The sequence below is a fragment of the Salvelinus fontinalis genome, chromosome 3 (assembly GCF_029448725.1).
Source record: "Salvelinus fontinalis isolate EN_2023a chromosome 3, ASM2944872v1, whole genome shotgun sequence".
Taxonomy (NCBI): Eukaryota; Metazoa; Chordata; class Actinopteri; order Salmoniformes; family Salmonidae; genus Salvelinus; species Salvelinus fontinalis.
The window spans coordinates 13,705,656-13,718,470 of record NC_074667.1 but is presented as its reverse complement, the minus strand read 5'-3'; the positions used below and the strand labels follow the sequence as shown (position 1 = coordinate 13,718,470).

The 12,815-nt window shown below is 40.6% G+C and overlaps 1 protein-coding gene across 4 annotated transcripts in view; it reads right to left on the bottom strand.

Moving 5' to 3' along the window:
* Positions 1-12,815, bottom strand: part of LOC129839452 (son of sevenless homolog 1-like) — a 69,626-nt gene that overhangs the window by 23,818 nt on the left and 32,993 nt on the right. For all 4 annotated transcript variants that reach the window (XM_055906927.1, XM_055906937.1, XM_055906943.1 and 1 more), the window contains exon 10: positions 10,410-11,071. In XM_055906927.1, the coding sequence (XP_055762902.1) occupies positions 10,410-11,071 (662 nt within the window). The remainder of the gene's footprint in view (positions 1-10,409; positions 11,072-12,815) is intronic.

Sequence of the window (12,815 nt, the reverse complement as noted above, 5' to 3'; positions counted from 1 at the left end):
GGAGCGCCGCTTCTAGATGAGCATTTTCTTGTTTGCTTATGGCCTTATAGAGTTGGATGAGTGCGGTCTTAGTGCCAGCATCGGTCTGTGGTGGTAAATAGACAGCTACGAATAATATAGATGAGAACTCTCTTGGTAGATAGAGTGGTCTATAGGTACTCTACCTCAGGCGAGCAATACGTTGAGACTTCTTTAATATTAGACATAGCGCACCAAGTCCATACTATGGCAAGAACAGCTCAAATAAGCAAAGAGAAACAACAGTCCATCATTACTTTAAGACACTGAAGGTCAGTCAATAAGGAATATTTCAAGAACTTTGAAAGTTTCTTCAAGTGCAGTTGCAAAAACCAAGTGCTATGATGAAACCGGCTCTCATGAGGACCGCCACAGGAAAGGAAGACCAAGAGTTACCTCTAATGCAGAGGATAAGTTCATTGAAGTTAACTGCACCTCAGATTGCAGCACAAATAAATGCTTCACAGAGTTTAAGTGACAGACTGAACAATTAATGTTTGAGGAGACTACGTGAAATCAGGCGTTCATGGTCAAATTGCTGCAAGGAAACCACTACTAAAAGGACACCAATAATAAGAAGAGACTTGCTTAGGCCAAGAAACACGAGCAATGTACATTAGACTGGTGGAAATTTGTCCTTTGGTCTGGTGAGTCCAAATTTGATATTTTTGGTTCCAACTGCCGTGTCTTTGTGGAACGCAGAGTAGGTGAACGGATGATCTCCGCATGTGTGGTTCCCACCGTGAAGCATGAAGGTGGTGGTGTGATGGTGCTTTGCTGGTGACATGGTCTGTGATTTATTTAGAGGCACACTTAACCAGCATGGCTACCACAGCATTCTGCAGCGGTACGACATCCCATCTGGTTTTGCGCTTAGTGGGACTATCATTTGTTTTTCAACAGGACAATGACCCAAAACACCTACAGGTTGTGTAAAGGCTATTTCACCAAGGAGAGTGATGGAGTGCTGCATTAGATGACGTGGCCTCCATAATCCCCGAATCTCAACCCATTTGAGATGGTTTGGGATGAGTTGGACCACAGAGTGAAGGAAAAGCAGTCAACAAGTGCTCAGCATATGTGGGAACTCCTTCAAGACTGTTGGAAACGCATTCCAGGTGAAGCTCGTTGAGAGAATGCCAAGTGTGCGCAAAACTGTCAGAAATGCAAAGGGTGGCTACTTTGAAGAATCTCAAATATATTTTGTTTAAGCCTTTTTTGTTTAAGCCTTATTTGGTTACTAAATGATTCCATATGTGTTATTTCATAGTTGATGTTTTCACTATTATTCAATGTAGAAAATATAAAAAATAAAGAAAAACCCTTGAATGAGTAGGTGTGTCCAAACTTTTGACTCGTACTGTAAATATGTATAGGGGTAAGGTGACGAGGCATCAGAATATAGTAAACAGAGTAGCAGCCTACATGATGATGATTGTGTGTGTGTGTGTGTGTGTGTGTGTGTGTGTGTGTGTGTGTGTGGAGTCAGTATACATGTGTGTGCATGTGTGTGAGCAAATGGTCCCTCTCACACTCACAAAAAAGTATTCAGACTCCTTGACTTTTCCACATTTTGTTACATTACACGCTTACTCTAAAATTGATTAGATAAAAATTGCTAAAATGTTAGCATGTTAGCAAATGTATGACAAATAAAAAACAAATACCTTATTTACATAAGTATTCAGACCCTTTGCAATGAGACTCGAAATTGAGCTCAGGTGCATCCTGTTTCCATTGATCATCCTTGAGATGTTTCTACAACTTGATTGGAGTCAACCTGTGGTAAATTCAATTGATTGGACATGATTTGGAAAGGCACACAACTGTCTATACAAGGTCTCACAGTTGACTATGCATGTCAGAGCAAAACCAAGCCATGAGGTCAAAGGAATTGTTTGTAGAGCTCAGAGACAGGATGGTGTCAAGGCACAGATCTGGGGAAGGGTACCAAAACCTTTCTGCAGCATTGAAGGTCCCCAAGAACACACTGGCCTCAATCATTCTTAAATGGAAGAGTTGGCTGCACGGCCAAACTGAGAAATCGGGGGAGAAGGGACGTGGTCAGGGAGGTGATCAAGAACCCGATGGTCACTCTGACAGCTCTCCAGAGTTCTTCTGTGGAGATGGGAGAACCTTCCAGAAGGACAACCATATCTGCAGCACTCCACCAATCAGGCCTTTATGGTAGAGTGGCCAGGCGAAAGCCACTCATCAGTAAAAGGCACAAGACAGCCCGCTTGGAGTTTGACAAAAGGCACCTAAAGGACTCTCAGACCATGAAGGACTCAGACCATCCTTGATGAAAACCTGCTCCAGAGTGCTCAGGACCTCAGACTAGGGTGAAGGTTCACCTTCCATCAGCAAGGGCATTGAAGATGAAACGTGGCTGGGTCTTTCAGCATGACAATGATCCCAAACACACCGCCCGGGCAACAAAGGAGTGGCTTCGTAAGAAGCATTTCAAGGTCCTGGAGTGGCCTAGCCAGTCTCCAGATCTCAACCCCATCGAAAATCTTTGGAGGGAGTTGAAAGCCCGTGTTGCCCAGCAACAGCCCCAAAACATCCCTGCTCTAGAGGAGATCTGCATGGAGGAATGGGCCAAAATACCAGTAACAGTGTGTGAAAACCTTGTGAAGACTTACAGAAAACATTTGACCTCTGTCATTGCTAACAAAGGGTATATAACAAAGTATTGAGATAAACTTTTGTTATTGACAAAATACTTATTTTCCACCAAAATTTGCAAATAAATTCATTAAAAATCCTACAGTGTGATTTTCTGAATTTTTTCACCTAATTTTGTCTGTCATAGTTGAAGTGTACCTATGATGAAAATTACAGGCCTCTCTCTCTCTTTTTAAGTGGGAGAACTTGCACAAATGGTGGCTGACTAAATACTTTTTTGCCCCACTGTAGCTGTGCAGTGCCACTCCCCATCCAACCTGACAGAGCTTGAGAGGATCTGCAGAGAAGTATGGGAGAAACTCCCCAAATTCAGGTGTGCCAAGCTTTTAGGGTCCTACTCAAGAAGACTCAAGGCTGTAATCGCTGCCAAAAGTGATTCAACAAAGTACTGAGTAAAGGGTCTGAATACTTATGTAAATGTGATATTTTTAAATGTATATGTATATATATATATATATATATATATATATATATATATATATATATATATATATATATATATATATATATATATATATATATATATATATATATATATAGATAAATAAATATATAAATATATATAAATATATATATAAATATAAATATATATAAGTATATATATATATATAAATATATATAAGTATATATATATATATAAATATATATAAATATATATATATATATAAATATATAAATATATATATATATATTTATATATTTATAAATAAATATATATAAATATATATATAAATAAATATATATATATATTTATATATATATATATTTATATATATATATATATATAAATATATATATATACATTTAAAAATATCACATTTACATAAGTATTCAGACCCTTTACTCAGTACTTTGTTGAATCACTTTTGGCAGCGATTACAGCCTTGAGTCTTCTTGAGTAGGACCCTAAAAGCTTGGCACACCTGTATTTGGGGATTTTCTCCCATACTTCTCTGCAGATCCTCTCAAGCTCTGTCAGGTTGGATTTATATATTTGCAAACACTTCTAAAAAACATTTTTCTGCTTTGTCATTATGGGGTATTGTGTGTAGATTGATGAGGCGAAAAAAAAAACGATTTAATCAATTTTAGAATAAGGCTGTAACGTAACAAAATGTGAAAAAAGTCAAGAGGTCTGAATACTTTTCAAATGCACTGTATTATAGATCATTTGAAAGGTCATGAAAGAACCACTTGTTAAACAAAGTTTAAAATGTATCAGGGTTTCCTTTATAATGCTTACAGGTCATTTGGATATGCAGTGGTGTAAAGTAATGAAGTAATTTTTTGAAGTATTTATACTTAAGTAGTACTTTAGTGCATCTGTACATTACTATTTACTCCATACATTTTCCCTGACACCCATAACTACTCGTTACATTTTGACAGGAAAATGGTCCAACTCACACACATCAAGAGAACATCCCTGGTCATCCCTACTGGCGCTGATCTGGCGGACTCACTAAACACAAATGCGTAATTTGTAAATTATGTCTGAGTGTTGGAGTGTGCCCCTGGCTATCCGTCAATAAAAATATATTTTAAAAAATTGTGCCGTCTGGTTTGCTTAATAAAATTAATTTTTTATGGTTGGTTTATACTTCTCCTTTTGATATTTAAATACATTTTAGCAGTTCCGTTTACTTTTGATACTTTAAGTACATTTAAAACCAAATACTTTTACTCAAGTAGTATTTCACTGGGTGACTTTCACTTACTTGAGTCATTTTCTATTAAGGTATCTTTACTTTTACTCAAGACAATTGAGTACTTATTCCACCACTGCTGTTGTGTACCAGAGGGGTCAATGGTCAACGTTCTGTTGACCTGAACATTCCGAAAATGTGTCTGAATCTCTAAGCTTTCCAATGATATAAGGTTAAAGGGTACAAGTGCGCAATAACTTGTTGTATAGTGATATTGTTTGTCATAGGGTAAAATCCCAATGGGAAAAATAGATGGGACGGAGGGATGAAAGACAACACGCAGAAAGCTATCATTGCTGCACTGATAACACACATTTTCCAACTCTAGGGACATTGACCTTCAAAAAAATCACTTAGAGACATCATTGTTCCAAGTGAGCCCGACCGACCCTCCTGGCTCATGGACTATATTGATTCTTGACTACAATTTATGGCAAAAGAGAAGCATAGTTCCATGCAAATTGTAATGCAGATAGTCAGGACAGAGAGATAAGAGAGAAAGCGTGTGTTGTCCCTGCCCTGCTGTCTCCTGGGTGGGAGTAGGGTGTGTGTCCAGGCATGTGGTGCATCGCACAGGAAGCACCTTTTTCCCCTTTTCAAATTACCCTGGCCACACAGACACACTTTTCGTCAAAACGCTTGTTTCCCTTGGCTTATTTGAAATCAGTGGCACACAGACTGTTGGAAACTAAAAAGGAAAATAGTGGCCTATATTTACACCCTACTTTTTATTCGTGGGAGGAAGTTTACACAGGGGTGTGAGCTGGACAGTCCACCCATAAGAGGAATGTTCTCTCCTGGCTTTGTATTGTGCTGGAATAACCTTGGGCCAGTGTTTTTTAACTCCAGTCCTTCATTACTCCCCACAGCACACATGTTTGGTGTAGCCCAGAACAAGCACACCTTAATCAACTAGTCAACTAATCATCAAGCACTTGGGTGAGTTGAATCAGGTGTGCTTCAACAAAAGTGTACAGTTTGGGGGGTACTCATGGACCACAGTTGAGAAACACTGCTCTAGACTTGCAGAGACAAAACCCAAACGTATGTGTAAGAGTTCAGAAAGGATTCCGTGCTATAAACAAAGGAAAACGTGTGTCTTTAAGAAGATTTTATACAACACCTGTATGGTTGCATGACATTGAATAACACATAGAAACAGACCAAATTCAGAAGCGCTTGGCCTAAATGTTTTGCTCCCCGGATTACCAGAGCCCACATCCACTTGGACTTTGAGCGATTGAATTTGGCGATTTATTTCCCCAAAACGACGTCATTACTTTTAATTAATGAAGAGCTTATTGGTCCAATCGCAGCCTTGTATCTGGTTAGGTACAATGGCACCCGTCAGTAGAGAAGAATACAGACCCCATGGTCTAACTACTACTATGCATGATGGGTCATTCAGCCTTTCTAAAAAGAGTGACTTCTCACAAAACCCAGACAAAGAATGACCATGATTTTCTGAATTTTCACAAAATATAATCCATAGAACAGTCCTTAGGTTGAAGGATTGTTGACATATATTTGACATTTGTATCTAAAAGCATAATTGAGAAAGAATTAATACAAGTTGGCATATTTCTGACATTTTAGCCTTATCCAGGCCGCCTTTAAAACTCCAGTGTTTCATCTGTAGGTGCTACTAAGCAAACATTGGTGTCATATGAATTTTTATTGCTTGCTCTGAAATAGGAGTAGTAATTTGGTTTCAAATCACATTTTTACATTAATTTATGAATATAGAAAAATAAACATAGACATTTTTGATTTGGCATTTAAAAAATATATATATATATTTTTGAACATGATATAGCCTACTTTACAGGCATATCAAAGTTCCAGATGGGATCTCTGCTACTCTTAGTCATGATCCAATTTGTAAGCATTACCAACAGTGAATGTGAAAATGTATTCAAAATGGTCACCCTCTGCTGGTGATATGCAGGATACAAGTAAAAGGAGGGCTGTGATTGGTTACATTGCCTATTACGCCAATTTCTCTGTATAAAATGGGCCATAACTTTAAAACTAGCAGAGATCCCACTCTGGAACTTTGATATGCAACTTCAAATCTTTTTTATTTTATTTTTTAATCAAAAAACTCTTCATATTACAGAACAAGTGGTAAAGCTTCATACGACAATTTCTGCTTTGTAGCACCTACAGATTAAGCATTGTGGAGTCTTAAAGGAGGCCTGGGTAAGCCCAAAATGTCATAAATATGTCAACTTTGAGATAAATACAGTTGAAGTCAAAAGGTTACATACACCTTAGCCAAATACATTTAAACTCAGTTTCACAATTCCTGACATTTCATCCGAGTAAAAATTCCCTGTCTTAGGTCAGTTAGGATCACCACTTTATTTTAAGAATGTGAAATGTCCGAATAATAGTAGAGAGAATGATTTATTTCAGCTTTTATTTCTTTCATCACATTCCCAGTGGGTCAGAAGTTTACATACTCTCAATTAGTATTTGGTAGCATTGCCTTTAAATTGTTTAAACTTGGGTCAAACGTTTTGGGTTGCCTTCCACAAGCTTCCCACAATAGTTGGGTGAATGTTGGCCCATTCCTCCTGACAGAGCTGGTGTAACTGAGTCAGGTTTGTAGGCCTCCTTGCTCGCTCATGCTTTTTCAGTTCTGACCATAAATGTTCTATAGGATTGAGGTCAGGGCTTTGTGATGGTCACTCCAATACCTTCACTTTGTTGTCCTTAAGCCATTTTGCCACAACTTTGGAAGTATGCTTGGGGTCATTGTCCATTTGGGACCATGCTTTAACTTCCTGACTGATGTCTTGAGATGTTGCTTAAATATATCCACATAATTTTCCTCCCTCATGATGCCATCTATTTTGTGAAGTGCACCAGTCCCTCCTGCAGCAAAGCACCCCCGCAACATGATGCTGCCACCCCCGTGCTTCACGGTTGGGATGGTGTTCTTCGGCTTGCAAGCCTCCCCCTTTTTCCTCCAAACATAACAATGGTCATTATGGCCAAACAGTTCTATTTTTGTTTCATCAGACCAGAGGAAATTTCTCCAAAAGGTACAATCTTTGTCCTCATGTGCAGTTGCAAACCATAGTCTGGCTTTTTAAATGGCAGATTTGGAGCAGTGGCTTCTTCCTTGCTGAGCGGCTTTTCAGGTTATGTCAATATAGGACTCGTTTTTACTGTGGATATAGATACTTTTGTACCCGTTTCCTCCAGCATCTCCACAAGGTCCTTTGCTGTTGTTCTGGTATTGTGAAATAATCTGTCTGTAAACAATTGTTGGAAAAATTACTTGTGTCATGCACAAAGTAGATGTCCTAACCGACTTGCCAAAACTATAGCTTGTGAACAAGAAATGTGTGAAGTGGTTGAAAAACAAGTCTTAATGACTCCAACCTAAGTATGTAAACTTCCGACTTCAACTGTGTATGTCAACAACCCTGTCTCCAAAGGACTATTTTATGGATTACATTTCGTGACCATCCTGAAAATCATGGCATCTTTTTGTTTGGCTTTAGTGAGGAATCACTAAAGGAGTTCAGGTGTCACTGAAGTCTGCAAAGTGATTACCTCAACAACACTGTAATGGCTAGCTCACCAACATTCCACAAAGGGCTGTGTTTAAATTGTATTTTTATTTAACCTTTATTTAACTAGGCAAGTCAGTTAAGAACAAATTCTAATTTACAATCACGGCCTACCAAATGGCAAAAGGCCTCCTGCGGGGACAGGGGCCTGGGATTAAAAAATAAATAAATAAATACAATATAAAAATAGGACAAAACACACATCACAACAAGAGAGACAACACTACATAAAGTGAGACCTAAGACAACAACATAGCAAGGCAGCAACACATGACAACAACCACATGGTAGAAACAACATTGTAGCAGCGCAAAAGATGGTACAAACATTATTGGGCACAGACAACAGCACAAAGGGCAAGGTAGAGACAACAATACATCACACAAAGCAGCCACAACTGTCAGTAAGAGTGTCCATGATTGAGTCTTCGAATGAAGAGATTGAGAAAAAACTGTCCTGTTTGAGTGTTTGTTGCAGCTCGCTCCAGTCGCCAGCTGCGGCAAACTGAAAAGAGGAGCGACCCAGGGATGTGTGTGCTTTGGGGACCTTTAACAGAATGTGACTGGCAGAACGAGTGTTGTATGTGGAGGATGAGGGCTGCAGTAGATATCTCAGATAGTGGGGAGTGAGGCCTAAGAGGGCTATGTAAATAAGCATCAACCAATCAATCAAGGGGAAGTTCAGTATTTTATAACTTGATGCTAGAGGGTTCCTAACCCTGAAAGTAGTCTATGGGCCGGGAAAAACTGTAATCCGTGGTTTGATTTTCTTTAAACAGCTACGCACAAGGTGAGGATACTGAACTTCCCCTTTAAACACCAAACAGATAGGCAAATTACAGGCAGGAAAGATCTGCTACTACCGGTCGCTTACTAAATGGCGACGTGAAGATGAATAGGCTTCATCCACTTGTTTTTTGTTCTTTATCAGTTCTCGTTGTGTTATCTGGGGCTAAAATGACACTGAAACAAAGCAGGTCATCGCATATCCGCGTTCTGACGTCAACTGTGGCCAAATATTTACGAGCAGTGTGAAAACAGCTATAAATGGATGCGGGGATGACGAAAGTGGGGGGAAGAAATAGGCCTTCCACTATCTTGTATTTTATGTTTAGCATAAACTGCGTTTGCGCCAAGTTCAAGGTTTTGTGTGTAGAACAACAAGGTGATAACAGGAACATGCACGCCAGGCACTGGGCAAGTGCATAATTGCATAAACACAAACATGGTGTGGACACATGAGTAAAAATAAAAAGGTCAGGACAAAATTAACAAGATACAGAAAATATCTAGGTTTCTAGGAATTCGCTTTCACCTGTCCAGTTCTCTCACATTCAGGAAAAGAAATGTGGAGAGGGAGCCATAAAAGATGCGACCCATGTCTACTTCCTGCTCCTCGTAGCCCTTTACACTCGTGCCTGTATACAGGTTGAAAATAGCATATGTGGCAGTACAATAACATGCAGTGTTAACGTTTATGATCACTATGTATGATATACAGTTACAAAATGACATGGCGTCATACCCTGGGTGGTTCTGAACAGAATGAGCCTGTTTGTCTAAAGCGTGACTCTTTTCTATCCGCACCAAAATCACGACCCGTTTCTCTGAATTGCCCCGTGAAAGCCTAACACTGTAAGATAGTATTTTATAACTGAGCTAGTCATCATGTTGGCAATAGAACAAGCTTTCATGATGCCCAGCTGACACAGATTGCGATTTATAATGGTCAGTTTTTGGATTGTATGAACAACAGTGATTGTGTGACGGCGGTGATGCAGGTCCGTGTTACAAACAAAACAAATACAAGTGTGCTTGCTCTAGTTCCTTAACGGCTCAGCTAGGAGAACACAAAAAAAAAAACTTATAGTTGAAGACTGAGTCATTAAAGTGCATTGAAATTACTTAGGAACTCTGCACACCAGTTAAGTCCTCTCACTCAAACTATTTTTTATCTGAGGTTGCACCTACCCCACATTTTCCAGGAATATTGTTATCATGTTACTGAATGTATCCAGAGTATTTTCATGTTTCATTATCAACAAACGCGATGAAAAGTACAGTAAACGTCAAATGCACAGAAAATCAACAGGGTAATGTTTGGATTCAGTCTTGTGAAAGGTGGACTATCGTGTCCTCAACTTTGGTCTAATAATGTTCCCATAATCTCATATTTCTTTCAAATTGACTCCTACCGACCCCTTTTTAACCCCCAAACCCTGCCCCTTCCCCCCTGTTCTACGATGGGAAAGGGTCAGCAAGATATTCTCTTTCAGGATTTAGCAACTACTGTCACTCCACACATCTGAGGAAGGTATTTGTATAGCCCGCTGTATGAAAAAGGCACGCATTTCAAAAGGTCATAACAGGTCATACACAGGAAACCCTTTCTGTGTCGTGTGCTTTTTCCTCACCTGCATACATGTGGAAGGTGAGCCTTTCGATGAGCTTGAGCACTGTCCCCGCCTTGATGATAGGGATGCCCGACTTCGACTGCACGTTCTCCTCGAACACCACGTTTTCCTCAGAGTCGGGCGTGGCGAACCGGTAAAGCTCCGCCCCAGGCAGCCTCATTTGCTCCTCCTTCTCCTCCTGCAGCATGGCCGAGTCCAGCATGCGCTCCAGCGTTGAGCGGTACTGCAGCGAGATGAGCGCCGCCATCCAGCCATTCTTGTCCTCGGCCGACTTGGCGGCGAACACCACGCTGTTGCCGTCTTTGAGGATGATCTCAAAGGCGTGCCGGTACTCGCCCTCCTTGTCGTCCTTGTCGTTGATCTGCACCTTGCGCATGAAGAACTTCTCCTTGAGGCGGTACTCGGCGGTGGACGAGGCGCCAGGCAAGCGCGGCTGGCCGTGGTTGGACTTGCAGCAGATCATCAGGCCGTCGAAGAGGAAGATGTGTCGTTCGTGTTTGGCGCCCACGCGTGTCAGCGTCCCCTCCATGATGAACTCGTTGCAGCACTGGCCGATGTCCTTGCCCTCCCAGCCGTCAATGTTCTTCTGGATCTCGTTCATCTTCTTGATGGCCAGGTGCTTGCCCTTCATCTGCTGGCTGTAGAAGCGGCAGGCCGACTCGCTGGCGCCACCGAAGAGTTTGAGGGGAAAAGTTGAATGTAAGAGAAAGAATGTGAGAGAAAAAAAAGGGAGAGAGGGGGGGAGAGAGAGGTAGGGAAATGTGGGTCTGATGTTCACAGAACATTGACAATGGAAAACAAATCAACAAAGCCAGCGAGACTGAGATGGAGTGTAGGGTCAAGTGTGGGTGGCTGAGTTTCTAAAGCAGCGGTATAACTAAAACTGGTCCAGGAGGGGGTTCCTACAAACAACATCTCATTAACAAAACACTGGGTGCGACTGAAGAGACGTGACTGGCATCCCCACCCATAACTATAATCCTGACCCTAACCTTAAAGGAAAATTCCACCCAAAAACGATCTTGTGGTATTTGTTTCATCAGATGTTCAAGATATATAACTTTCAAATACAGAAATACAGCCAATACGATGCATTTGGCATATATCTTGAAAACTGGATTGCTGACATGTAAAACATTTTGTAACTTTATCAACAGTGGACTAAAGAAACAAATACCAAAAGGTCGTTTTTGGGTAGAGTTTTCCTTTAACCACACCAATAACCCTAAATTTAACCCAACCAGAACCAATTAGGTAACTAATTCAATATCGCTTTGCTGGTCAGTCATGTCCCTTCAGTTTCCACCCAACACTGGTGGACCAGCAGGCCAATTGACTAGACGTCCTCACCATTCCAGCAGTTGAACAAAACGGTAGTCTACCGAGGAAGGGCCCACACCCATGGTTAACAGGGTGCCTCGGAGGACCAACTGAGAAAGTGCATAAGAATAGAATGAGTCTAAAAGAATAAAGAGCATCTGATTATATTTCTTTGAGCCAGACACTATTTAAATATTGTTTTGGTTCATCATACCTTTAATATGGTCTATGGTATGACTATCATGTTCAAAAATGAGGTATGAGTATCTCATCCCAGTTCTTTTAGGAGCACAATGTAGACTAGTCTTTGTTTTAATCAATCTCTTTATTCTCATATTATACCAATGTCTATTTTCAGTCTTTACTCATTATTAAGGGCCATGCCCCCTGTAATAGTTAGGTCATGTGAGTAGTAAGTTCAAAACCCTTTCAGAAATTCACTACGAAAAGACTGGTTTGAGTGAAAACCAGCACATGCGGTGGTCTTTCAAAACCAGAATGACAAAACGTAAGTAAACAGAAGACGAGAAAGCTCTGCGGCCCACCAGAACCAGAATCTCACCTCTATTGCACATGACAAATCAGCTGAGCAATAATTCCAATGATCACTTCTAAAATCACCTACTTAGAATAATAGAACAGCATTGAGCCACTGGGGGGGTTAAAGATTTATTGGGGGTTCTACAATCGATTGAGTGAGAGGGGATGGAGAAAGAAATCAACAAGGATTTAACACCCGCTCGTACAGTGCATCTGAACTAGACCTACTAGTAAACAATCGCAGGGGGGAGCTTACTTTGTTTTTCACGGACGCACAACGACTTGCATCAGCACTCCCGAGAGGCAGGGGAGGCAGGCAAAGCCAACTTGTGCGCGCCTGTCTTCATACCAGCACCTCAAAGTACAGGATGACTGTCAACCGGCCAGAATTAGCTTCCCCGAGAGACGAGGGGCACCTCTGAAGGGCAAGGGATAGACTACACTCAAAACTTCACCCCAAAATCTTTCATTCCCATTTCCCAGTCCCGTTAAGTGTGAAACTCTTAAAAACTATATACAGAAAGAAAGTCAAAACTTTGCCTACTC